This window comes from Triturus cristatus, chromosome 7 (genome assembly GCF_964204655.1).
Source record: "Triturus cristatus chromosome 7, aTriCri1.1, whole genome shotgun sequence".
Lineage (NCBI taxonomy): Eukaryota > Metazoa > Chordata > Amphibia > Caudata > Salamandridae > Triturus > Triturus cristatus.
The window spans coordinates 694,305,233-694,332,132 of NC_140590.1; the positions used below are offsets into that span (position 1 = coordinate 694,305,233).

Here is a 26,900-nt window from a genome sequence, read left to right on the forward strand (position 1 = left end):
GTGGCACGTTCTTCTTTTCCCAGGGAAATTACTTGTCCACGTGCGGCCTCTTTTCTCTGGCCAACATATATGCAACTTTCTGTGCATGCTTGCGACGGCTGTGGGCTGCCTAGGGTACTTCCTCTGCAGGGGTTTATAGTCACTCCCTTTCAACCACTAGGCGGACACCAGGGGTGTGTGTGGAGCACCCTTGGGTAGTCTCTTCATCTGATGCTTAGAGGCAAGTCAGTACATTTCTCTTGTCTCCCACCTGTTAGGTCGACCTTCTACTGTTGTTGGTGCTGTTCTGGTGAACTGTTGTTCCTTTAAACTGAGGTGGGGCTGCTCGGCCCTCGTGTTTGACAAACCACTTTTGTGACGGTGGTTAGTAGGGAGGGGCATGTGCACTCAGCACCACTCTTCATGCCAATTCGTTCCTCCGTGGTGCTGGCACCTCAGCAGTTCCGGGCCACAGCACCTCTCTCAGCACTGCAGGACTTTGCAATGTTAATTTTGAATGGGTGCAGTACCCAGTTATACCACTAGGTCACCCTGCCGCTTTATTCATAGACCCAGCAGCTTTGCCAATGCTGCGGGCCTCCTCGTAGCGGGAATTCAGGCAGGGAAGCAGCTAGGCCTCCACACAGCTTCTCCATCCTCCGAGCAGGGTGCTGTGCTCAGCGCCTCCCACATTTCTTCAGAGGGCTCCATGGGCTTTTGCCTCCTCCCCACAATGACAGTGAGCTCATTGATGGTCTCTTCCGTGACGCTGTGCTGTGTACTGCCTGTGGGTGGTCGGTGTGCCTGCGGCTCGACAGGTGTTGCTAAGGATCCCCGTGGCACTGCGGCTCGCAGCAGACCTTCGCTGGCTCCTCTGCCACAGGGACAGCGCTGTGTGCCTCACGTTGGCAGCAGTATCGGTGATGCCTCCTGGTGCGTGCTCACTTCCTGCTGCAGCACCAGTACTTTCTTGTCCCCTCATCTCTAGGGGTGACATGTGGGGCTGTGGAGGCCGGCCTGCCAACACTTCCCCAACAGCGCCCCACACTCAGGCACTGGGAATTTAATGCAGGCGCAGTCCTTATCGCTGCGGCAGGGTTGAGTCACTTATGCTGGACACAACACTCTTCCTGCTGTCCCCTCACCTGAACAAACTGCGGCCGCTTCAGTGTTGCTTCATCTTTTCATGCGATTTGGGACTGGTGGTGTTCCACTGTATGTAGTGTGGCTCCGCTGTGTAGAGGTATTTACTGCTACATTCTACCCATTCTCAAGTCCTCACGAGGGGATCGACCCGCTTTGGTTGGGGTCTCAGCCAGCATGCCTCTTGCCTGGTTGCAGGACCGCTGGTATCTTCTCCCTCTTTACCGCTCCCAGATGCTGGCAGCACATACCGAGGGTGCCCTCTACATGGGCTCTCTTCACAGTTTTGCCAAGCTTCAAGTCACTGCTGGCTCATACGCGGGGCTGACCCACTCGTCGCCAATGTGATGTTGTAGACCCTAGGCCCACATACTGCAGGAATGACGACACAGACACTTAGGTCTGGTACTAGGAACTGGCCATGAGCATGTGCACCCGGGCCCTTTTATTGACAGGCTCACGTCACTTGCGACGGCTGTGAGGGAACGCGTGTGGGGGTGCAAGTGTGCCCACTCCATAGGGGAGTGGCTACTAACTCTGTGTTTGTCGAGACGCTAGAACGTGTCTCGCAGGAGACAACCGGCATCACGCTAACGACTGGAGGGCCATAAGCTAAAAAGTGTGACTGAGAGGTCGCACGCTAGCCCATGGGGCTGATGCGAGCGCTTCTCCCAGCATGGCTGCGACCCACGAGGACCATGCGCTGTATAGGGACGTGCTGATGCATGCACGCCCATTGCAAAGGGTGGATGATCGCAGGCATGGTCACAAAAAGGCCTGTGCCCTAGCTGTGAAGCCAAGTTGATGGCTGAAAGTGTGGAGGGCAGGCTGCTGCTGCTGTTGTTGTTGTGAACGTGCCACAACCTTTGTGCAAACGTGCAAGCACCACGGCAGGAACCTTGCACGAAACCATGGTAACCAGCACTGCATCTCCGTGGACTCTGCGCGAAGTCAGCGTATCCCCTGTATGTAACCAGACTGCATCTGCGTGGACTCTGCACAGAGCCAGCTGATCCCCTGTATGCAGGCGTACAACGCCCATTGGGCTCAAGGCCCCCCCCGTGTTGTGACAGCCAAGACCGCTTCCCTGCCACACACAGCCGCACCAGAGTACTTCACAGGTCTTTAAAAGACAATTTGCGTGTTAATGAGGCTTTGTTGCTTTTCACCCCTTCTTAGAGACCCTGCATCTCCACTCTGCATATTACTTATTACTGGAAGAGTCAGACCCCCCCACCCGAAAACAATTTCGTAGATAAAATTTGGCTCTAGTTGCCTCTCTGCCTGTATCTAACCAGCACTGCGTCTGCGTGGACTCTGCACGAAATCTGCACCCACAAGCCTGGAAGTGAAAAGTTATAGAGGTCAGAACCTTCAGCTAAGCATGAGCTCAGCATACCACGAAACCACCATGGAGGTGACATGTAACGTGCAGACTAGCAAGGAACATGCAAAAAAACGACATGAAACCTGCACAAAACCAATGCTGAGGCGAGCGAACTGGATAAGCTGTGTGGGCCTGTTCACTGCGTGTTTATACACATCATGTGGTGTTTTTGTGTGAGCCATATATTATACACTGTGTGCATTAATATCGTGTCTGCACTTCTGTGTGCATATGCACACAGAATGTACATCAGTTGTGTGTGCATTGTGCTCATACTACACGTGCAGCATTTTGGCACATATACACTGTGTGTACACGGTATACTCTATGTGGATAATAGCAGCACACTAGGTGTGTGTTCACTATGGATGTACAATATGTGTGTGTAAGTATAATTACACACAGACACTGTGGTGCATATACAGTGTGCAAATATGTGCACTGCGTGACAGGCCTGTTTACTTTTCACGCTTAATGCAGTCTTTTGGCTGTGTATCTAGAGTGCATACTTTTTGCGTGTGTATACATATGCCTGTGAGAGCATGTGCACTAAGAACATGTGTATGTGAGCCTGTAGTGGTTCAGTCGGCAGAGACTAGTCTAGTTCGCGAAAGCTGTACAGTAGGCACGTCACTGACACCTTGCCGTGTACACTCTGCCCTTTGTTGTCCGGTGAACCCAACCTTTGCGGTACTCACTGTAATAGTGATCAGGGCACATTCCCTCGTCGCGGAGATCCTGTCATTCTAGGGTACTCTGTCCGAAGCACTGGGCCCTTCACTGGCCCGTCCCCGGCTGACACCGGACCAGGGTGCTAGGCTACCCTTATGTGGTTGTGCTTGGCCACCTTTGGGGTCCCCAGAGCCCGCTGTCTTATCCTACGGGCCCAGTTCGTACATGAAGTGTATTTTTGTCCTGGTGTTCTTGAGCCTGAATTGTTGTTTCAGCCACTGACTATTAGATTCGCTAGAAATTGTGGATTTGCTTTCCTAGTTGGAGGCAGTCGCTAGATCGGATGGCTGGGTTCAATTCTCGCTTTTTTGTGTCTGCTGTCTGAATACTGGATTGTCGGGTAGTTCCTGGGTTACTGAATCTGCTTTCGGGTCGTTGTTTCAATTCTCCAGTTTTTGGTTGTGCTGTTGGGTGTAGTTTTTAGTTGTTTAGGGTGCTGTTAAAGTGCACACTGCAGTTGTTTGGTGAGCTGTTGGGTTGCTGTGTCCACTCTTGTCTTGGAGTTGCTCCGAAGGTGTTCACTTCTTGCTCAGATTGTCGGGGGTGCTGTTGGGTTCACTGTTGTATCATAGGGTGGATGCACTCTGTGACTGCACTCACATTGCTGCGGGTGCGGTTGAAGTTCTGGCTTGGCACATGCTGTGTGTGTTGGGTCCACGTTGCAGTTCTTGTGAGCACTCTCAGATTGCGGTCTCACTCCTACTGTTGGGGGTACAGTTGCAATGTTGGACACGTTCTCTTGTTGTTGGTTGCCTGCCGCTCTGGATTGCAGTCCTCTCTTCTCGCTCGACCCTTGTTAGACGTATGCGTGCACTCTCAGTTGCTGACAACTTCATTCTCGGATCGCTGGTCTCTCGCTTTGCACTTTCGCTACCGGGTGGTTTGGTGAACATCTGTCTGGGTCCTTCTCGAGCCGCAGGCGCGGTCTCGGAGGTCTGGAATGCGCTCTCCGGTGTGCTTGACCACGGGCTTAGAGCTTCGGTCCCGCTCTGCGGTGTCAGTGTCTGCAGTTCCCGGTGAGGGTTGGTTCTCCCAGACCGCGGAGCTCCTACCTGTTCCCTCCCACTTCCACCCCCACATGTTGCCAAGCAGAGTTTCCTGGCGCAGAGTTCCTGAATATTTGTCTCCCCAGCCCTGCCGCCTCCTCTCACAGGAAATCAGAGCAGATGATTACCAGCTTCCTTCTGGCCACAGAGATTTTGGAGTTTGTGCAACCTATCAGGTGGCAGGAACCACGGTAAACAAGCATTTGCAATGCAATAGGACTCACATTTACGCGAGACCTATTGCATTAGAAACGGGAGTGCGGGTAGGCACGAACGGCAGTGCACGGAAGGGGGACGTGGCCCCAAGAAGTCACGGACTGCGGGGGGAGGGACGGGAAGAAAATAGTGTTTGGAGTAAAGGGGCCAGTAGCCATGGAAGGATACAAATGACGACATGGCCGTCATGGAGAGGGACTAACAAGCCTAAAACCAATGAGAAGGCAGCATCTAAGATCTAAGCCAATTAAAAAGATAGGAAGAGCTTCCACGAAGCCTACGCTGTACTGAATTCTGCATGCCTCGCAAAGCAAGCAGCGCATGTGCTAGGCTCGACCTAAAAAAGAGGCGGTATTTAATCACAGATAATTATCTGCTTTCGAGTTTGTACATATAAATGTGCCAATAGGCTCTCTTCTCCTAAGTCATCATTTTGGGAACATTGCACTTCCGCGAGAGAGGAGATCCCATGTGCACGTTTATATCTACAAACTGAAGATATAAACTTTTTTTTATAGCAACCCCATCGCTATGAATAAATAAAAAAAAAAGTAAGGTTAAGGTATGGGTTTGCACATCAAAGATAAAATGCCGAAAGTAATTAACTTTCGTTAGAGTCTAACAGGCGGGCTGGCTCTTTATAATAAAGAGATCTTTATCATGCGATTTCAGAAGTCTCCACAGTTAATTGGTCGTAAAAATTGTGAGCATCCAAACACGTGAGAGTGTCTGCGAGCAGGATTGACTGACTATGCAAAATCCAGCCCAATCTGTCTAAACAGTTACCCGAGTGAAAATAAATTGATTTGTGCGGTTTGGCAATTCTTATGCTATTTATATTATAACTTTTTGCATTAGTTTGGTTTTTAGCCTAGGAATTAGTGCTGGTAACAGCCTTAATCTTTACTTCTTTGAGTAATAAATCCGTGCTGGTCATAAACCCGCAGCTGCGCTGTGTAACTAAAGTACTAATGGGTAATTATGTACCATTTTTATGTAGCATGGAGGGATTTGGGTAGGGTTTTATAGATGAAATGGATAATTATCTATTGTGTGTCAGGTTTCATTTTTTTTCTTCTGAACAATAAGCATTTATTGTATTTTATTTGTGTTTTAAGCTTTATGGGCTTTGACCAGAAGTAAACTTGATGGGTAGACCTCGGGCAGATGAAATGCTGAGCCTAAGCCCTGCGCGTGTAAAACAATGAACCCAGAAAGTGTCACGAGTCGGAACTGATAATAGCTTGTTTTGATGTGCTCCATACACTGCTGCAATCTTCATCGTGGCGCTTGAAATAAAAGGTGTTCATGCTAACACATCTTTGTGGCACTTATTTTCATAAGCCTTAAAAGGGATGCGGCAGCTATTGGAAGGCATTCGCACCCTTTACCAGACAGCTGCTGTTGGGTTTGAACACACTGAGCATCGATGCTTTCACAAAGACAATAGTAGAAATGAAAGGTTATGGCTTGACATAGTTCTTCATAGCTGAAAGTATGCGGGAGAAGCTCTCTATATGGGTTTTTGTTGTTATTTGTGTTATTAGTATTACTGTTGATTCGTCTTATGTTTTTCCGCTCTTGCTTCAATGGTGTAACCTGATATTTTAAAGCAAATAATGAAAGCTAAAAGAAGGTAGGGAGTGACCTCACGGAAGGGGCTGGTCACTACTGGTCCTTCCTTCTCCATTAGCCAGTCCCGAGGTGGAGGCCTAGACCTGTGTGTTAGATTATTTGGTTGAAATGAACTCAGAAACTGACATTACAACTTGAACATTAAGTGATCCTGGACAATTCAACTTTTCTCTGTTGTCCTACAATACATTACCTGCCACATCTGGAACCACTTACAAACAGGCGAACCCAGAGACTGCACAAAATATGCGGGCATTTAGGTTTACAAAAGAACATGATGTGTGAATTGACCACTGTATTCTGCAATCTTCAGTGACCGTGACGCCAGGCCCTGTGTTTCAAAAGGAGGAGGCAACTGCAGCCAAAACAGACCTCGGTCTTTGAATGCACAGAAAATTTGGCAAGAGCACAATGTACAGCCCTGTTTACAGCAGAGTTCTGTATACCACCAGCACTGGTATCCAGTGCTCGGTCTTAAAGAAATAAATAGTGCCCACAAGCTCTGTGTAACACATGTAACAGGGGCAGTACCTGAAAATGGGCAGAACTTTTACGCCCATATCCTGAATACTGCAAGTCTCACAGAGACTGCTGCTGCCTAGGCGAGCCCTAAAAATAACCACTAGAAGGCATTCTTGTCTACTTTAAAACGTTGTGTAGCGGATTATTATTTCATCATACCGTGTAAGGTATTTAAACAGGTTGTCAATCTTGCCTTTTTGAGATATGTAAAAGACTAGCTCTCAATATGTCCAAGAAACTATAGATACTTCCAATATTTGCACACATAACATAATGTGTATTTGTAAAGCGCATGTTTACCCAGAAGAGTATCTTGGAGCGGGTAAACGGATGTTTATTGTTCCCCAACTCAATGGTACTCATTTTGCGATCTAACTGTAAAGCGCTCCGACACCCATGCATTTGGGTCATGTTCGCACTATAGAAAACATTAAATAAATAAATTAAAATCGATCTCACTTTTGCCCTTCCAACATTGCTAGGGTCAACTCTTTAATATCCTTATTCAAACTGCTATTGCTTATGTAACCAAAAGCCTCTTTCCTATGATGCACCGTAATCTTGCCATGGTCGTTTAACCTTTTGACTGCTGTCAATCCCCAATGAATCATCACTGGAATCAGGGGACCCGACCCGAGTCATTATTACAAGCCAGAGACCCCCAGCCTAAGCAATTTCTATGATTGAACCTCAGAACAATTTGTATACACAAAATAACGTTACAACGCTTGCTTTTTCCACGTGGTAGGTAACAACGCGGTCGTTACAACGACCGCGTTGTTACCACGCGTGGCATTACATCGCAAGTCGGTTCAACGACTTGCGCTAGGTGGCGCGCTGAAATTAGAAATAGTATCAATTACTATTCCTTCTCCAGTTAGGGCAACAGCAGGGAATGTGCTGGATTTAAAATCCAACACATTCCCTGGTTTTGCACGCCACCTAGCGCAAGTCATTGAAACGTCTTACGATGCAAAGGCACGCGTGGTAACAACACGGTCGTTGTAACGACCACGTTGTTACCTACCTGCGTGGTATTGACAGCGTTGTAAACGCTGTCTCCCATACACAAATATTGCAATATTTAGTTTAATTCACAAATTTAGAAAAGTGTTAAATTTTGCTTTCTCATGTGTAATTTATTAAAACTTTAATGTGCTATTTGTAATATTATTTAACAATGTAAAACAGCCACGGACTCCGTGAAGAGGCTTCCTGGACCCCAGGGGTCAACAGGTTAAAAACAACCACTTGGTTACATGAAAGGCAAAGCTAGATTGAAATACATTAAATTTTCGAATACCACCTCCTTAACGACAAATACGGAGGAGAGCTCCCTCTTTTAAAAGGGAGTAGACCAGTGGTTTTTAAAACTGTGGTCCAAGGGCCCCTTGGGGTGAGCCACCATGCTACCAAATCCAAATATTAAAATATTACAATAAAGTATACACAAATAAAATGTGAGCATTTTTCCGATATTTGATTGTGAAGTAAACTAATTATTTGAGCATTTGTTTGGTGTTTACTTGTTTTTGTGTGTATTGTTTTGAAACTCAATTCAGAGACATTGCTCAGGATGATGGCTCCCCAGCTTCCAATGGGGGGTGGGGGGGTGGGGGGGACAGGGGTGTCCAGGATTCAAGTAATAACTCAGTGGGGGTCCACAGAACTCAAAAGGTTAAGAAGAACCACTGAAGTAGCCTACTCAAATCCCAAAGCTAAGAAATCCATCCTACAATGTGTTCTACAATTAAACAGTATACCAAACCACCTTTTCCTTGGCCAAAACCTTTCATAGAAATTGGATAGCAGAAGTCACCAATGCTTCATATACACTGGTCAAGATGGTAAGAGCATGCCAGCACTGTACCCGCTCCCAAAAATTGATAAATTTTATTTAAACAATAATATACTTCAACTCTTTGACAGTATTGACTCACCACACCAAGATTGGGAACAGATGAAGACATCTACTTTGAGGTAATAAATCTTGAATCACAAACTATTTAATTGCTTTCTCTGTTAAATCAGGAACCTCTAAAGACATATGCCTACCATGGATCCCACATGGCATGGGCCCCACAATTATTTTGTTCAGTCTTTGCTTCTGAATACTTTTCTTCAGACATTGCACCAGATGTCAGAAGAGAGTCATCAAACTTAAGAAACCCAAGTTGTGACTCTACAGTGGAATGTCATTATAGGCCTAATTCTCTATTCCAAGCCCTGGCTAATCTGGGAGAAAAGATGGCTTTGCAATCACCTTGAGACTAATAACTTGCTGGAAAAAAAACCTAGACGAGACTTCCACCCTGGAATTGTGACAGAGACTGCTTTGGTATATATCTTAGATTATCTGGGGAGACTTGATGAGGATCACCCACCAGGCTTATTTTAGCGAACCGCTCTGCTCATTTGATACGGTCGATCATTCCATCTTAATTGACAGGTTGACAACAGTTGAAGCAGGGGCGCTAAGACTTTGTTTTTTGTAAATCGCTGGTCAGATGCATTCTCTGTTTATCTCCTCTTTTAGATCAGCACCACCCTAGCTTGGTATGTAGTTCCCCAGAGATCTTCACTATCACTGATTCTATTCAATAGATACAGGAAGCTTCTTATAGACATCCTAACATCTCTATGATTGGTGAGTATATCCTACACAGATGAAGATAAGACTCAACCATCCCACTGAAGAGATTAAACATATATTCAATTTTGGATGAATAAGAATATGCTAAACCCCCATGCTAACACAAGAGGTGGCCCAAGTGACCTCTGAAATGGTGGCCTAGCCGTTAGGTGTTCCCTGTCAGAATTAACCTCTGGTGCTAAAACTCCAAAGAAGATGACTCTTCCAAGTGCCCACCTCCCATCAACACACATCCGAAATTTTTTTAGGGAGTACTCTGGTGGCAAGATTAGAGTTTCAAGAGGACAAAGAAAAACTGCCTCAGATGTATGTGGTACTTCTCCCATAAGTTCTGTAGGCCACCCTCACTACTTTGTTGGTCTACTGGCAGAAGTGAATTGGGTTGGTAATCACAGTGTACCTCCAGGCTAAAAAACAAATAGAACTTACATATGTTCGATTATTTTTAAACTACTACACTTTCACTAGAACAAGCTATTTGAACATTTCCACTGTTCTTGTCTATATTTTGACCTGGGTTACATTTTCTGTCCTTCTCCTCTGATTTTAACTAATACACTATCTTTTCACGTTTGTTCTTTTCTCTAGAACAGTCTATGTTACTTGTAATCTTTTTACTAAAAGTCGGGAAGAAAATCCGGAGTCTTTATCATCACAGATAAGTTATCGGCTGAGCCACAAGAAATCGGTCTTGGTTGTCATAAATGATTAACTCTCACACCGGATGTTTTCTTTGTACCTCTGACCAGACACTCACTTAACTTTTCTTCTTTTTCGACTAGAAAACATTTTAAACTTCAAAGCTCAACCAGAAAAAATGGTAACTGTGCACACTTTAGCAAAATAAAACATCTATCCTCAAATTGGTAATTTTTGTCAGGTTCTCTCTCTAATCAGCAGGTGCGACTGAGACGCCGCTCTTTCTCCTCAAAGAACAGCTGAAGCATTCTTTCGGATTTACACACTAGTATAAAGACTGCTGTGGTCTAGATCAACTAGACCGATATGCGAGATGCAACTGTGCCGACAAGAATTATTCTGAAGTTCCGCTAGCAGAGCGGCCCAATTTCTTTTACTGATCTATATCCCTTGGACAGCGCTTCACAAATCCAATGTGTGCATTTTCTATTCTCTTCCAACTTTTGACTGACTAACTAACCTACTATTGCCACCTTTCATTACTCCTGCCACTATGTTCCTGCCATTTCATATGACCCGGAGAGCCTAGTAAAGAACCTGGGACTCTGTTTTGATAAGGCTCTCCATTTTGAGCAGCAAGCCAATGCAGTCATTTGATTTCTTTTTTTTTTTTTTTTTTTTTAAACACAGCTGGAAATTTTAAGCAAAGTTCTTTCCTATATTCCACACAACAGTGGAAAGCATTAGTGATAGACACAGCTATTCTGTTCAGATTAGACTACGCAAATGCTTGTTACACAGGGCTGCCAAAAAATGAATTACTAAACTTCACCTCGTTCAAAACATGGCTGTAAGACTAGTTTTCAAGTATAACAAGTTCAACCATATAGCAACAGCTCATTGTAAATTATACTAATTGCAAATTGAAATATTCAATTTTAAATTGGTGTGCCTAGACCTTCATGCTTTACATGGAACATACACACTCTTAACCTGTTTACCTTAAACCTATCCACTAACCATATACCCCAAAGCCCGAACCCCATATCGTTAACCCAATTTTACCCAACCCTATATCCGTAACCCTTTTAACACTGTTCCAAGCCCTAAACCCTATATCAGCAGCCCTTCACACTATGTGCATAACTCTTAACACCTAACTATAACCCTATACATAATAACCAAACCTTTAACACAGTCTCTATGCCCCACAAACTAACTATATAACCTTAGACCCTTCATATTGTCATTACTTAATTATACTTTAAGAGCACACACACTTTGAGATCAGATATCATTTTAAAATGTAAGTTATGAGACTCTGCCTCCCTGCTCCCCCTGACACAAAATCTAAATTGACACTGGAGTAGCTCCCTACTCAGTCACCCTTTCAAATTGTCCATACAATCTCCAAAGAAATTTTATTATAGCCAATAATACTAGTGTTAAAGCTGTTCTACAGAAAAAGTATGTATATAACTTTCTTCACCATCAAATGTGCTATGGTCCGAGGGAATCATTGCAGAGACTGTCCAGCTGGACCTCTATAAATGAAACAACTGGTTTCCAGTCTAGCTGCAGATCCTGTAATGACTCAAAGATTGGTGAAAAAGGTCAATCATGAACCAACAGAAGAGATGTACAAACCACACTGGGACCTTCCCCCCCCCCCCCCCCCCCCCAATCTAAATCCTTCCCTTCTATCCCTCCACTATCCTGTTTAATCCAAGTAACAGACTAACATGTCCACCACTCAAATTAATTTCATATTTCACTATACTAATTCACCACTAATCCTTTATGGGTTTCGGAGTAGCGTGCTTCTCGCCGAAAAAGTGTTTAGACGCGTGGAGTCTCCTCTTTTCTATAATCTAGTTGATTCTCCTTCCTAAGATGCTTGTTTGGCCATTTGTGCTCAGTGTTATCTCCTTCTCCCCCCCCCCCCCACCCCTTTATCTGGCTAAGAAACTTTTTTTTTACCTTTCCATCAAATTGTTTAACTGTATCCATGTTAAGCCGTTCCTTTATTTATTCTTAGCAAAAACTTGATGGTTGAATTGAGAAGAGAAAAAAAAATCCTAATGGGAAAGCCGCACTTTCCTTATTTTATCTCCGCTTCTAATCATCTACTGCTGATCACATCAGGGATGAAATATGTGGAACAGTAGCAGAGTACTACTTAATAGTGCAATCGTTCCTACAATGTGTTTGAAGAAGTCAGTTCACATTTGAGTTTAAAGAGGTTGTTGGCGGTGCCCTGTATATTCTAGACATCAATCATGCAACCAGTGGTTTAATTAGTGATATCACAATTTAGGAGTCACGTTCACTGGCTTTTTGAAGCTTATCAGAACTTTAATGTAACGTCTTTCATTTAGGAGTCAGTATAGCACAGCTGCTTTATTATAATAATAATAATTAAAAAAAAAAAAACAGGCAGGTCTTTATGGTCTATTTTGAAAACTGTGAGTTAAGCACCATTTACAAAGGGGCTTCTTGCTTCTGAATAAATCCTATCAACGTCTAAACCTTTGCAGACAGTGAATTTATTTAAACAGGTCCCACTCCCAAAATGGTCTACTTTAAGAAACAAATTTTCAGAGAAGTTGCATTTTAAAATAAGCGCTTAAACGGCTAAATTTATAGACTGTTTTAGCCGGAATCAAACATTCTAAAATACACAATCTAATTCTTCAAATGTTCACTGGACACGAGGCACATGAGCCGCCTTTATTACCTGCACCCCAAAACAATGGTTATAAAAGATTTCCTTCAAGCCCATCTGAAAAAGAAATAGTGCAGTTAAACTGCCTGTTAACCCTGTTTTTAAAATGTTGATTGAAAGCCAACAGGCAGAGATTGTGCAATTTTAACATTTTACGTTGAAAGGTCATATCAACACAGTGCTGTCCCTTCATAGAAGGCAAAGAACTTCTGGCTCCTCAAGTAGAAGGACTGCCACGATGCTGCAGGCTGCAGAAGTGGGCTTCCTTCAAGATCTGGTTGATGTGGAAGTAAGGTCCTTGGCCTAGTGCTGATGGCTCGTGGAAAGAGACAGACTGGGGTGTGCTGGGGCTGCATCCTGCTTGGCTCTGGTTAAAGCTGGTTTCTGGACCACTTGCTGTGTCTGGGCTGTTGATGCTGCTAGGACTGCTATCACTTGCAGGGGACTAAAAGGGAAGGGATAGGAACAAAGCGATCACAAGCAAAATTACACAAACTTATCAGTAGAGCTCTAACTTGTAGCATGCAAAAACGTATTTTAACACAGCAAAAGGGCATAATCAACTTAGACTATAGTTGGACTGTGCACAAACTATAGAAAAGTACTGCCTGTAATGGAAGAGAATGCATTTTCTTTGAACTGGGGCTGCGAGGACAAAATATTTACAAAAATACGACCACATGTCCTTTTTGACAAGAATGAATGAATGAATGAAAATTAAACTACTCACTTCCCTTTAAAGCAAACTTGATTATGAAATTCTGGTTTCACAATAGACAACGTGCAGCTATAATGTTAACGTCATAGAATGCGGAGCTTAAGTGTACTGTAAAAGTGTAATACACAGACTTGTCTTCCGCGTTCAATACAGTTGGAGAAAATGTTAAAAACAAATTAGTCAAATGGGGCAGAGATCAACCTGGCAAAATGATATCAAAACGTAAATGATATAGGGGTTCGATCCATCTTGAAATCACAATGTCTCATTAATAAAGTGGATGCAACATTTATTTCAGCTGGAAACAGAGTTGGTAAACCACGAGGACACTGAACAGCTCTATAGGTCTTCCTGCATAAGTTTAACTGTTGCCAAACCTGGTTTACTTGTATTCACTGTTGGCTTCACAGTTTTCCTGCTTACCTATCCTCCATTGCATTTCATAAATACATTCAGGTGTACATGTATTTGCAACATATATTGCATTTAGTTTCGTTAACATGCACATTGTTTGATGTTTATCTCAGAACAACTTGATACTGCAGCAATTGTTTTTATAAGCAATTCGAACAGTGAACAATGTTTCATAGAAGCAGAAGTTCAAGCTAGATTCGTAACATATGACTGGATTGAAAAAGTAAATCAATGTTTATGTGATGCAATATGGCCTGCGTCGAAACTCTGGACCAAAAGATTGCTAGTATACCTTAACTTTAGTCGACTTACATATTTGCTTATTCCACCTGGGTTTAGACCGCATGACATAATTTTGCGGTTGTCAGTACAGTTAGTTTGTTTGGAGATATTGCAGTGCTCTTAAAAAAATAAAAACTGACGGAGAGGGCACATAGTTTGAGTTGTCCTGAGTAGGGAAACTTTCCCCTGCCAGTCGTGGGGGAAATGGGGCTGATCACCACCACTGAGAGCTGTGAATGCCCCAGATTTGTGAGAGAATAGCAATGGGTGAGGAAACCCAAGTGAAAGCAATGCCACGCCGTGTCCCATCCTATCCTATCCTATCCCCATGCTTTAGAGCAACAACGCAGGCCGTTGCTGATAGATTAACATGGCGAGCACCTGCAAACCAAGAAAGGTACTTGGTAAGCTGCAGGGGAGTAGACATCCATTATTATCTCTTTCTCTGCAGGGTGCCACCGTGTACGGAGCACCAAATTCCTTCACCTCCATTTATCCCCTTCTTGGTAGCCGCCACCATCCTAGACTACTCTCCAGCATTCAGCTACCTTCGTCCCGCTCATGAAACTATACTGAGGAGGGGACATAAATAAGGGCCACACAGGAATAAGAGGCTGGGGGTCCCCTCACTTCCTCCTCCTCACCTCCACTTTGTCCCACTCCATTGTATATGAAACTAGCCTCACATTCGTCGCCACCAGGATATTGCTGTAAACTCTATCTCATTAAACTAAGAACCTCTGTAACATAAGGGGTTGGGGCAGGTCTTCTTCACATACTTCCAGTGAACCACGGCGACCTGAGTCCCAAGGCAATGCCACATCATCAGAGGACTTTTACTCCTCTACCTTCGTTCACCATACGGCAATTGTGGCCCGAATTTGGACGGATTAATAAGGCATATTGACACATTCCATACCTAGAGAACCAGCAATCTATGCAACAAGGGGATAAATCCTGTATATATGACTAATGGCACAAGGGGAATATGCAGCACAGAAGCTCTTCAGAACACCTCCGTCTAGGAAAAAAAAACAATTGTGATAGTCCTCAAATCACTGACCCCTATAAACTGTGGAATCCACTAGGGCTCCTACCTCTACCTGCTAATCTTTCACCATAATGGCCTTTGATCCCTTTATCTGCGATAGATCTTGTCAGAGAGGCCAGGAGGAAGTTCTGTCTTTTCGTGTCAATACAGGACAGGTACTGGACGCCCCAAACACTATCAACAGCAGGCCTGTTGCACCATTCAAAATGTGGGACAGGCAACCAGGCTGGTTGTGATTCGACCCATGTCCTCTTTGACTGGACAGACATAAGTCAGGTATGATCACTAATCTCTATCTCCAAGTGCTACATTGGATCCGATCAAACCCATGATGAAACAAATGGTTCCATTACATGATACAATAGATTCCGCCACGTTAACAAACCACAAACGTGGTCTACTAGTCACGGCCATGACAGCTGTCAAACTTTGCATATTAAGAGACTGGTAATCAATCACCTCAACTCCCCATACACAGAAATGTACACGGCTGCATCTTAGGAGAGACTGATTTACAAATTGCAGGGCTCGTTGGAAATATTCCAGTCTATATGGGCATAGTTTCTGGACTCACTGCATGAACAGCATGACAGGGACAGTGACGGAGGGCGAGCCCTGCTGTATGATGGTGGGCTCAAACAGTTCTGCTGTTTACAACTCCCTAGACAAAATCAGGCTCCCCATTCCCAACAGGGGGGGGGGGGGGGGGGGGGACAACATTTGCAGGTATTATTCTCGCCCTGGTCCAAGACTGCTTTTCTGCTTGTATATGATGCCACAGGGTGATCTGGAACCACCACCAAAACATCTGGGGGGTTGGTCTAAAAGTGTGAGAATGTTTCCTTGATGACTACTCCAATCACTATAGCTTTCCCTCCTCTGGAGAAGATCGCAAAGAGTTGGCCCATGTCAACGTGAGCCTAGAAAGTCTGCAGTAAATGTCATTGCTCAATCACAGAGAATCCGAGGCTAGGATATGCAAAACAATTGAAAGGCTTGGTAGGATGTACTGACGAGTTGGCTCTTTATCTGTCAATCGTAGTAGGGAAAGCATATAACACAAATATGGTCTGCAGTCACAGGTAGTACTATGGTGCGGGCCTCATGGTATGAAATCAGTTCCTTAAATTTTTCAACTAATCATCACTTATGAGGTATGACAGGGGAGGGGCTTTAGGGGGATGGGAGGGAATCTGCAATCTCAATTTTCAATCTGACGCCGACCTGGGGCGGCTGGCAAATATAGCAAGACCCTTGAATTACAATGTGTTACCACGCCAGGTCTAACTGTGGCAGCACAATTGCCTTACGATAGCCATATCCACTCTATTACAAAAAAACCGGTCACCGTTCAGCAAATGCAGAGGCAAGGCCCTTGGCTGCCATGTCTGCCACATTGCAGGACAGCTAATCTATTTCCAGGCCCACTCTGGCCTCTCCAGGAGGAAAGGCAGTTCTCTGCAATTAAGAGGAATGATGTTTTAAAACCTATATATCCATTTCCTCATGTTCACATTGAAAGCACTGCCGCGGAGCTGCTTGATGGGTATTATGTCACAGTCCTGTTCTGAGCTTGGGTCAAACTCGCACTCCCACTCATTGGGGGCAGCGATTACATTCACGATAAGAGGATACACAAAAATCTTAATAGCTCAATTTTAGATGGCTGGAATTAGGAAGAGCAGTCTCCAGAACGAACTAGAAGACAGCATTATTTTTAAGCCTTAAACTGGTTCCAGACTTGTTTATCAGTTCCTATAATATGGCTTATCAGGGCATACCTTGGCTAGAAAATAAAATGTTTTAAAACCTTTCCCATCAATGCTCAGAATAAAGTGACAATGTATTACTATTTTCAATGTGGACAAAGACCTTTTTTCATAGGTCTTTATTTCAGTCGTGCAATCCTGTAATGGGTATGCTTGTGCACTGGAACACTAAAAGGGATAGGACTGACTGAGTTGGAGTGTCCCGATAATGAACTACCACAGGAGGCTGCGAAGTCGCAGGAACGGAGCTCAAGAGGTTAGTTCAGACAAGTCCCCAAATCTGATCGAACAGATTACAAGAGTGAAAACAAATTAACAGGGATGGGATTATAACACTACGTTGAAGTGGAACAAGTAAACAGACACTGTTTGGGTCTATTAATGTTGTAATAAGCAACAGGAGTATGAACCATAAACACGTTGAGATTTGGGTAGGTACGTGAGAAAAGTAACAATATCTCAACTGGTATCATTAAAAAGACAGTTAAACATGAATGTTGAAAACATTATACAAAAGGAAAATGGGAGACTGAGTACATATTTGCAATGTGCACTTGGCATCATATATTGAAGAACAAAATTAGAAGGTACAGTTGTAGCAGCACTGTAGGCAAAAAATTGCAAGAGCAACCCGAATTGGACTTGGTGCTAATTAGTGTTCGTGACACATAAATTGGCGACGCAAGTGACAATGTGCAATCAGCGTGAAATGGCGCAAAGTGGGAAGGTGAACAGCTATGTACAGTGAATATTGCGGTTCAAGACAATAATTTATAAGGTTTAGGATGAATAATGAAAGCAATTTCAGTTGAACCACAGAAGGTAATGCGCCATCAGTTGCGCTGAGAAGTCAACGACGTTTCGATCCTATTACTCAGGAACATCTTCAGGACCGGGTTGCAGATTGAGCGGTGCTGTACAAAAAGGCAATGGAAAGGGTCAGGGGGGAGGGGAAGATAAACGGTGGCAGCGCATAGCAGTGGAGGCTACCGGGGGGAGAATAAGCCGCGCTGGAAGCGTGATATAAAACAACCGCGATATGAGGTGGTGGAAAACGGTGATTTATGGCACGGCATTGAGCGCTAAGTGGTAGCGAGGTGTCTATCTACACATTCACAGATGCACAGTTTGAGTGAAGATGCTGAAATCCAGTGGGCTATGCTAAAACCCCATCATAAATTGCGCGTGCATGTGGTAGAATGAATCGGCTAATAAGGAAGGTATCCATACTAAAAGGTAGCGCGGTGTCTATTTAGTCTGAGATGCAACATAGCAACATTGGTGTGAAGATGCTATGAGCAGGTGGGCTGTGGTTAAGGACGTATGGTGAATTACGTGTGCAGGTAGTCCATTGGACTAATATATCATAATTGTGATGAGCGTGCAAGGGCTAAGGGGTGGTGTGTGCTAGGTAACTAGCGGTCTACCTGGAAAAGACCCAGGGCTGTGTCCAAGGATGGAGGGAATCGAATACTTCAAGTTCAGTGACTGTCTCCTGCAAGAAATGGAGATCCTGAGGAAAAGGTAGATAGCGTGAAAGAATTGCATCGACTGATGGAGCTTGCAGTGAATCTCGGGAGGAGCGTATAATACCTGTGTATCAAAGACGTGGTGAGGACGTGTCGGAGCGGTTGCCGTGCCAAGAGGATTGTATCAGTGGCTTATGGTAGAATCATTCGTACGGCTCCTCTGTGTACCACGGAGTCGGTACCGATGGAGGAGGTCTGGGGAGAGAGGAAAGGGTGGGTAAATTACGAGTAAGGTGCAGAGACGGGGGCTCGGCCTTTTGAGTAATGGCGCTTACTTTGGACAGTGGAGTGAATCCAGCGGCGGGGGAACGCTTCAATCAGCGTAAGATCGCCACATTCGTGTGCGGTCCCGAGGGAGATTGAAATGCGAGAGCTCTGTAAATGGAGACAGAGCATCCTGGTAGAGCTACGTCACGGAGTCAGATGATCGTAGTGTGGGTGTGTGATAAGTGACACTGCACGGCAAGGGGTGGGGATGAGGAAAGGGAAAGGATGTAATGCGAGATCCGATTGACATGGAAGAAATGCAAGCATTCACATATGGATAAAGTTGTACATTGATGACGTATGAAACAACGAGGAGATGCATGACATTGACAGTGAGAATCACAATTTGCAAAATAGAACTGTGGTGGTCACGCGCAATGAAAGCATAAATGCAGGAACAAGGAGATGCATAAATGTGAGCAATCGATGCATGCTTAGTGTGAATGGTTAGTGAACATTCCGGCAATAACTCTAGTGGAGGAATGCTACTGCCTTCTAGAATACAGGTTTTGGCAGCATCAGTGTTGTAAAAAGGTGTTCTATAGTGATGGGGCAAGTAAGGAATGAAGAATTGTTATGGAAGGACATAATGTCCGGTGATCAAAGTAAGATGGTACTATTCCATTCATCAATTGAGTTCAAGCCTGCGTTCACTGAGTTACAAATGGTGAGCTATTTGCACTGACACTTGTTGAGGAGGGCTTTGATGTCATCGCCTCTGATGGGTAGTGTAGGTTGGTCTATCACCTGCCAGGTGATGTCAGTCTCGCAGTGATTTTTCTCAATGTAGTGGGAGACCAAAGGTGCAGTAAGAACTTTGCAGTGAATCCTGCTGCGATGTTCAATTATTCTCCGTTTTACCATTTGGGTGGTCTGACCGATGTAAATGAGGTCACAGGGCCATCGGATGGCGTAGATTACATTTTGTGACCTGCAGTTCGTGAGGGTATTGAGTTTGTACGATTTGTTGTGGATTTTGAAATCTTTGGTGTTTAATGTGAGGCATTTGTAGTTTCCAATGGCAGGGGGTAAACCCCAGGCGGCAGTGATGGTGTTCTTGCCTGTGGTGTTTGTGGGCCATGTGATGGCATGTACTAGATGTGTGGCTACAATTTTGCCACGTTGGTATGAAAAAAGTGGGGGTTCCTTGAAAGTTTCAAAGGCTCGTAGCATTGGCCAGTTGCGTTTGATGATCTTGCTAACTTTGTTGCTGCACGGGCTGAATTTGGAGACAAAAGGTATCCTGGTCATGGTTTTCTTGGGTTGTGGGGTGAGAAGATGTTCATGGTGGCAGTACCAGGCTCTCGTGCGGGCTCTTGTGACTAGACGTTTTGGATATCCCCTGTCAAGGAGTTTTTGGATGAGGATGTCTGATTCCCGGAAGTAATCTTTCCGCCATTTGCAATTTCTCCGAATGCGCAGGAATTGGCCAAAGGGGAGGCCATCTCGGAGACTTCGTGGGTGGTAACTAGAGTATTGAAGAAGGGTGTTTCTTTCAGTAGGTTTACGTTAAAGACAAGTACAGATTTTGTCGTCTTCTGCATGTATAATGACATCTAGGAATGGGAGGTCATTAGGCTTAGAGTCGCAGGTGAATTTGAGGTGGGTTTGGGACTGATTGAGCCATTCAATGAGGGGGTAGAGAGTCTGAGTGGTGCCTTTTCATAGCAGAAGAATATCATCGATATAGCGTCGCCAGAGGGAGATGTGACTGAGAAAGGGATTTTTTGATGGAGAGTATGAGAGTCATCTCAAGATGGTGGACGTAGAGAATAGCAAAGTTCGGGGCGAAACAAGCTCCCATGGAGACACCTTTGCCTTGTAGGTAGAAGGTATCGTGGTATAGAAAATAGTTATTTTCTAAAGCAATGTGTAGTAAATCCATGATGAATTCAGTCGGAATCAATGTGGGTCTTGGCCTAGTCACCAATAATGTCTCTATAACTTTCAGTAACAATATCGCAACTGGTATCATTAAAAAGACATTTAAACATGTATGTATGCAAGAGCAACCCGAATTGTCCAATTTGTGTTGCTCATGCAATTTTTTGCCTACAGTGCTGCTACAACTGAACCTTCTAATTTTGTTCTTAAATGTATGATGCCAAGTGCACATTTCAAATAAGTACTCAGAGTCTCCCGTTTTTCTTTTGTGTAATGTTTTCAACATACATGTTTAACTGTCTTTTTAATGATACCAGTTGAGATATTGTTACTTTTCTCACGTACCTACCCAAATCTCAACATGGTTTATGGGTCATACTCCTGTTGCTTATTACAAGATTGTGAGCAGCTGCATAGCTGCGAGAGTAGGTCTCTCTGTGGTCCTTACTTTCAGACCAATTTATTTGGCCTTGTATCTTTCTGTTATTTATCGGACATTAAGAATGTCTAGGGAGACTCTTTCCTACACAGAGGATTAAATTCAACGCATAATCGGAGTCCCTTCTCTTCTCTCCGGTCCTCCAACCACCACTACCACTACTCCCACTCCCTGCCGTGTTTTATTAGATAGACTTGAAAAACTAAAGAAAAAACAAACAAATCAAAACCGAACTCCATGCCTGAATGCTCACAGAATACCTTAAATCAGGTGTTATCCCACTGGGCCTACAAATCAGAAATACCCCAGTCATATTCACTCAAGACCCAAAGTTTTGCACCGGCTTCAGTCATTTAGCCACAACTTGTTCACGCCACTGGATGGTCCTTGGAATTGACACAGCAATTGAACACAGCCTCAAAGAACTGGAAGAGATAGCAGAACTAGAGAGACTTATCCTGGCAGACACCGCCTTCACAGATGCCAAAAATCTCCTGGAAAAGATTAACACAACCATTGCCACCTTCAACACTTTTGAGATTAACAAGAAAATAACCAAAATCCAGAAAGACATCAAATTCTATAACGTAGACAAAACATATCCCTATCTATGCGACGAATTCTACAACACTCAATACATCCCCCCAAGGACCCGTTACTGGGGCAGATACCGCAACAACCAACAAATTACCTTTTCCGACTCATCCAACATCTCAATTGAGGATTCTGACCCGGGTGAAGGACCAAGCACATCCAGAGCGTCCAACAGACCGCCACCTCTACTCCCACAAGGTTTTTTAAGACAAGGCCGCGGACGCGGCCAACCGCAAACTCGACCTCGGAACAACCGCCAATACCAACCTCAATTCTCAGGAGAAAGACAAACCCGAAACAGGTTCTACCAATGGGGTCCACAACAGTAACGAGCCTTACAGCCACCATCGCCCCCACAGCCTCCGCCTCCCCTTCGACCTTGGGCCCACAATCAATACCCATATTCAACCTATCAGACCACATCCTATCACATGACGAGACCCAACTTCTCAGCAAAGGCCTCACTTTCGTACCTACGGAACAGACCAACTTCCTAGACCTTCAGTCCAATCTCCTACTGTTCTTCCGATGAATACGGCTTAAACTATTTTTCTCGGACAAACCATCCTCCGGTCAACCCCCTGGACCATGGTTCCACCCACCTCCCACTTTCAATCCCCCCTCATCTGCCTTGCCTCCAGAAATACTTGCCTTCGAACGCTCCGTTTTAAGTGAAATCACAGACCTCCAAGCTCAATTTGAATATGTCCCCTACAACTTACCCTTATCTGAGAAACAAGCCCTGATCACTTTCAAGAACAAATCCGAACTCATTATCAAGCCAGCAGATGAAGGCGGTGGGATCGTAGTCATGAACACAGACAAGTATGTTGTATTTTGCCTATTGTATATTTCTATGTATGCCTTTACCCACTTTATGAACTTCTAGTGGAATGCCTCTGCACTGTGATGCACTACGGAATGTTGGGTGGTGGTTGAAGATAAGCCACAGTTATGATGGGGCTGAGCTGCCTGCTGGCTGCTCCTGGTGGGGCTGGTTCCAGGCTACTTAACAACTTACAATAAATCTTCATGAAATACCTCAACCAGTCTGGAGTCCATTACTACAAAGTACGACCAAGAAGTAAAACGACAACTATTTAACACCAACCATTACCGCCCTCTCACTAAAGACCCCCTTCCAGATCTCATAACCAAAATACAACAGATCACTGGACGAGCTAGATCTCACAATATCATATCCCAAAAAGAATTCAACTTCCAAAACAACCAACATCCACGCACACCTGTGCTATATGTACTTCCCAAGATCCACAAAGACAGCACCAACCCTCCGGGTCAGCCCATCGTCTCAGGCTGTGGTTCCATTCTTGAACCCTTGGGTATATACATTGATGCCATCATAATAGAATTCATCCCATCCACGGATACATTCATCAGAGACACCATGGATCTTATCCTCACTATTGAAGAGAGACACTTTGACATTAACACCGATCTCATGGTCGGATTGGACATCGACTCACTTTACACCAACATCCCGCACAATGAAGGACTGAAAGTTATTGAGACATTATTGGAGACTAGGCCAAGACCCACATTGATTTCGACTGAATTCATCATGGATTTATTACACATTGCCTTAGAAAATAACTATTTTCTATACCGCAATACCTTCTACCTACAAGTCAAAGGTGTCTCCATGGGAGCTTGTTTGGCGCCGAACTTTGGTATTCTCTACTTCCACCACCTCGAGATGACTCGCATAATCACCGTCAAAAATCCCTTTCTCAGTCACATCTCCCTCTGGCGACGCTATATCGATGATATTCTTCTGCTATGGAAAGGTACCACTCAGACTCTCGACCCCTTCATTGAATGGCTCAATCGGTCCCAGACCCACCTCAAATTCACCTGCGACTCTAAGCCTAATGACCTCCCATTCCTAGATGTCATTATACATGCAGAAGACGACAGAAATTGGTACTTGTCTTTATCGTAAACCTACTGAAAGAAACCCCCTGCTTCAATACTCTAGTTACCACCCACGAAGTCTCCAGGATGGCCTCCCCTTTGGCCAATTCCTGCGCATTCGGAGAAACTGCAAATGGCGGAAAGATAACTTCCGGGAATCAGACATCCTCATCCAAATACTCCTTGACAGGGGATATCCTAAACGTCTACTCACAAGAGCCCGCAAGAGAACCTGGTACTGCCACCGTGAACATCTTCTCACCCCACAACCCAAGAAAACCATGACCAGGATACCTTTGGTCTCCAAATTCAGCCCGTGCAGCAACAAAGTTAGCAAGATCATTAAACGCAACTGGCAAATGCTACGAGCCTTTGAAACTTTCAAGGAACCCCCCACTTTTTTCATACCAACGTGGCAAAGATTTAGCCACACATCTAGTACATGCCATCACAGGCAAGAACACCATCACTGCCGCCTGGGGTCTACCCCCCGCTATTGGACACTGCAAATGCCAATCCTGTGCTGTATGTGAACTCACATTAAACACCAAAGATTTCAAAATCAACAACAAATCGTACAAACTCAATAACCTCACGAACTGCAGGTCACAAAATGTCATCTACGCCATCCGATGTCCCTGTGACCTCATTTACATCGGTCAGACCAACCAAATGGTAAAATGGATGATAATTCAACGTCGCAGGGGGATTCACTGCAAAGTTCTTACTGCACCATTGGTCTCCCACTACACTGAGAAAAATCACTGCGAGACTGACATCACCTGGCAGGTGATAGACCAACCTACACTACCCATCAGAGGCGGTGACATCAAATCCCTCCTAAAACAAGTGTGAGTGCAAATGGATCACCATTTGTAACTCAGTGAATGCAGGCTTGAACACAATTGATGAATGGAATAGTACCATTATACATTGATCACCGGACATTGTCTTTCCATACCAATTCTTCATTCCTTACTTGCCCCATCACTATAGAACACCTTTTTAAAACACTGATACTGCCAAAACCTGTATTCTAGAATGCAGTAGGGTTCCTCCACTAGAGTTATTGCCGGAATGTTCACTAACCATTCACACTAAGCATGCATCGATTGCTCACATTTATGCATCTCCTTGTTCCTGCTTTTATGCTATCATTGCGCGTGACCACCACAGTTCTATTTTGCAAATTGTGATTCTCACTGTCGATTAAGGTCATGCATCTCCTCGTTGTTTCATTCAGGTCATCAATGTACAACTTTATCCATATGTGAATGCTCGCATTTCTTCCATGTCAATCGGTTCTCGCCTTTCCTCCTTTCCCTTTCCTCATCCCCGCCCCTTGCCGTGCAGCGTCACTTATCACACACCCACACTACGATCACCATTTACAGAGCTCTCGCATTTCAATCTCCCTCGGGACCGCACACAAACGTGGCGATCTTACACTAATTGCAGCGTTCCCCCGCCGCTGGATTCACTCCACTGTCCAAGGTAAGCGCCATTACTCACAAGGCCGAGCCCCCGTCTCTGCACCTTACTCGTAATTTACCCACCCCTTTCCTCTCTCCCCAGACCTCCTCCATCGGTACCGACTACGGGGTACACAAAGGAGCTGTACGAATGATTCAACAATAAGCCGCCGATGCAATCCTCTTGGCACGGCAACCGCTCCGACACGTCCTCACCACGTGTTTGATACACAGGTATTATACGCTCCTCCTGTGATTCACTGCACGCCCCATCAGTTGATGCAATTCTTTCACGCTATCTACCTTTTCCTCAGGATCTCCGTTTCTCGCAGGAGACAGTCACTGAACTTGAAATATTAGATTCCCTCCATCCTTGAACACAGCCCTGGGTCTTTTCCAGGTAGACCGCTAGTTACCTAGCACACACCATCCCTTAGCTATTGCACGCTCACCCCAATTATGATATATTAGTCCAATGGACTACCTGCACGTGTAATTCACCATACGTCCTTAACCACAGCCCACCTGCTCATAGGATCTTCACACCAATGTTGCTATGTTGCATCTCAGACTAAATAGACACCGCGCTACCTTTAGTATGGATACCTTCCGTATTAGCCGATTCATTCTACCGCATGCACGCGCAATTTATGATGGGGTTTTAGCATAGCCCACTGGATTTCAGCATCTTCACTCAAACGGTGCATCTGTGAATGTGTAGATAAGACACCTCGCTACCACTTAGCGCTCACTCCCGCGCCATAAATCGCCTTTTTCCACCACCCGGTATCGCAGTTGTTTTAGATCACGCTTCCGGCGCGGCTTATTCTCCCCCTGGTAGCCTCCACTGCTATGCGCTCCCACCGTTTACCTTCCCCCTGACCCTCTCCATTCCCTTTTTGTACAGCACCACTCAATCTGCAACCCGGTCCTGAAGCTTAATCTCCACAACGGCCCCCCCGCGGCGGGATGCCTGGCTTTCACCTTGGGGATGCCCAGTACGGGTTATCTCACAGGGAAAAACCAGGACGGGTTCCCAATGCAAGCGCCAAGATGCCCAAGGGTGAGTTGAGCGCTATATAAGAACACATAATGATAATGATAATGATAAGATGATCCTGAGTAATAGGATCGAAACGTCGTCGACTTCTCAGCGCAACTGATGGCGCATTACCTTCTGTGGTTCAACTGAAGTTGCTTTCATTATTCATCCTAAACCTTATAAATTATTGTCTTGAACCTCAATATTCACTGTACATAGCTGTTCACCTTCTCACTTTGCGCCGTTTCACGCTGATTGCACATTGTCCCTTGCGTCGCCAATTTATATGTCACGAACACTAATTAGCACCAAGTCCAATTCGGGTTGCTCTTGCAATTTTTTGCCTACAGTGCTGCTACAACTGTACCTTCTAATTTTGTTCTTAAATATATGATGCCAAGTGCACATTTCAAATACGTACTCCGAGACTCCCGTTTTCCTTTCGTGTAATGTTTTCAACATACATGTTTAACTGTCTTTTTAATTATACCAGTTGAGATATTGTTACTTTCCTCATGGGTCTATTAATGTGGCACAGTGCGTGCAGGGAGGGGGGGCTCCTCGACAATCACCTGCCTGGAGGATAGGAAATTTGGCATACAGGCTACAGTCCTCTCTGCTGGATGACACTGCACAGCCGAGAATTAATTCTGCTCTTCTAGAACAGAAGTCTGTTCTCAAATGTATTTCTACTTTTAGCTTTGCATGAGAAGTTCAACTGTGACACTGAGGTTCATGTGGCCGGAAGAGACAAAGACTGTGATGTCCACACTCAGAGGTAAGCAAGAAGATCCTGGGCCAACCGGATTAGGGCAGGGGTCTCCAAC

At 44.7% G+C, this 26,900-nt stretch overlaps 1 protein-coding gene across 3 annotated transcripts in view; it reads right to left on the minus strand.

The window, feature by feature from the left end:
* Positions 1-12,333: 12,333 nt before the first annotated feature.
* VCF1 (VCP nuclear cofactor family member 1) overlaps positions 12,334-26,900 on the minus strand; it is a 58,125-nt gene continuing 43,558 nt past the window's right edge. For all 3 annotated transcript variants that reach the window (XM_085617343.1, XM_085617342.1, XM_085617341.1), the window contains exon 3: positions 12,334-13,122. In XM_085617343.1, coding sequence (XP_085473469.1) covers positions 12,895-13,122 — 228 coding nt within the window. In that variant the 3' untranslated portion in view covers positions 12,334-12,894. The remainder of the gene's footprint in view (positions 13,123-26,900) is intronic.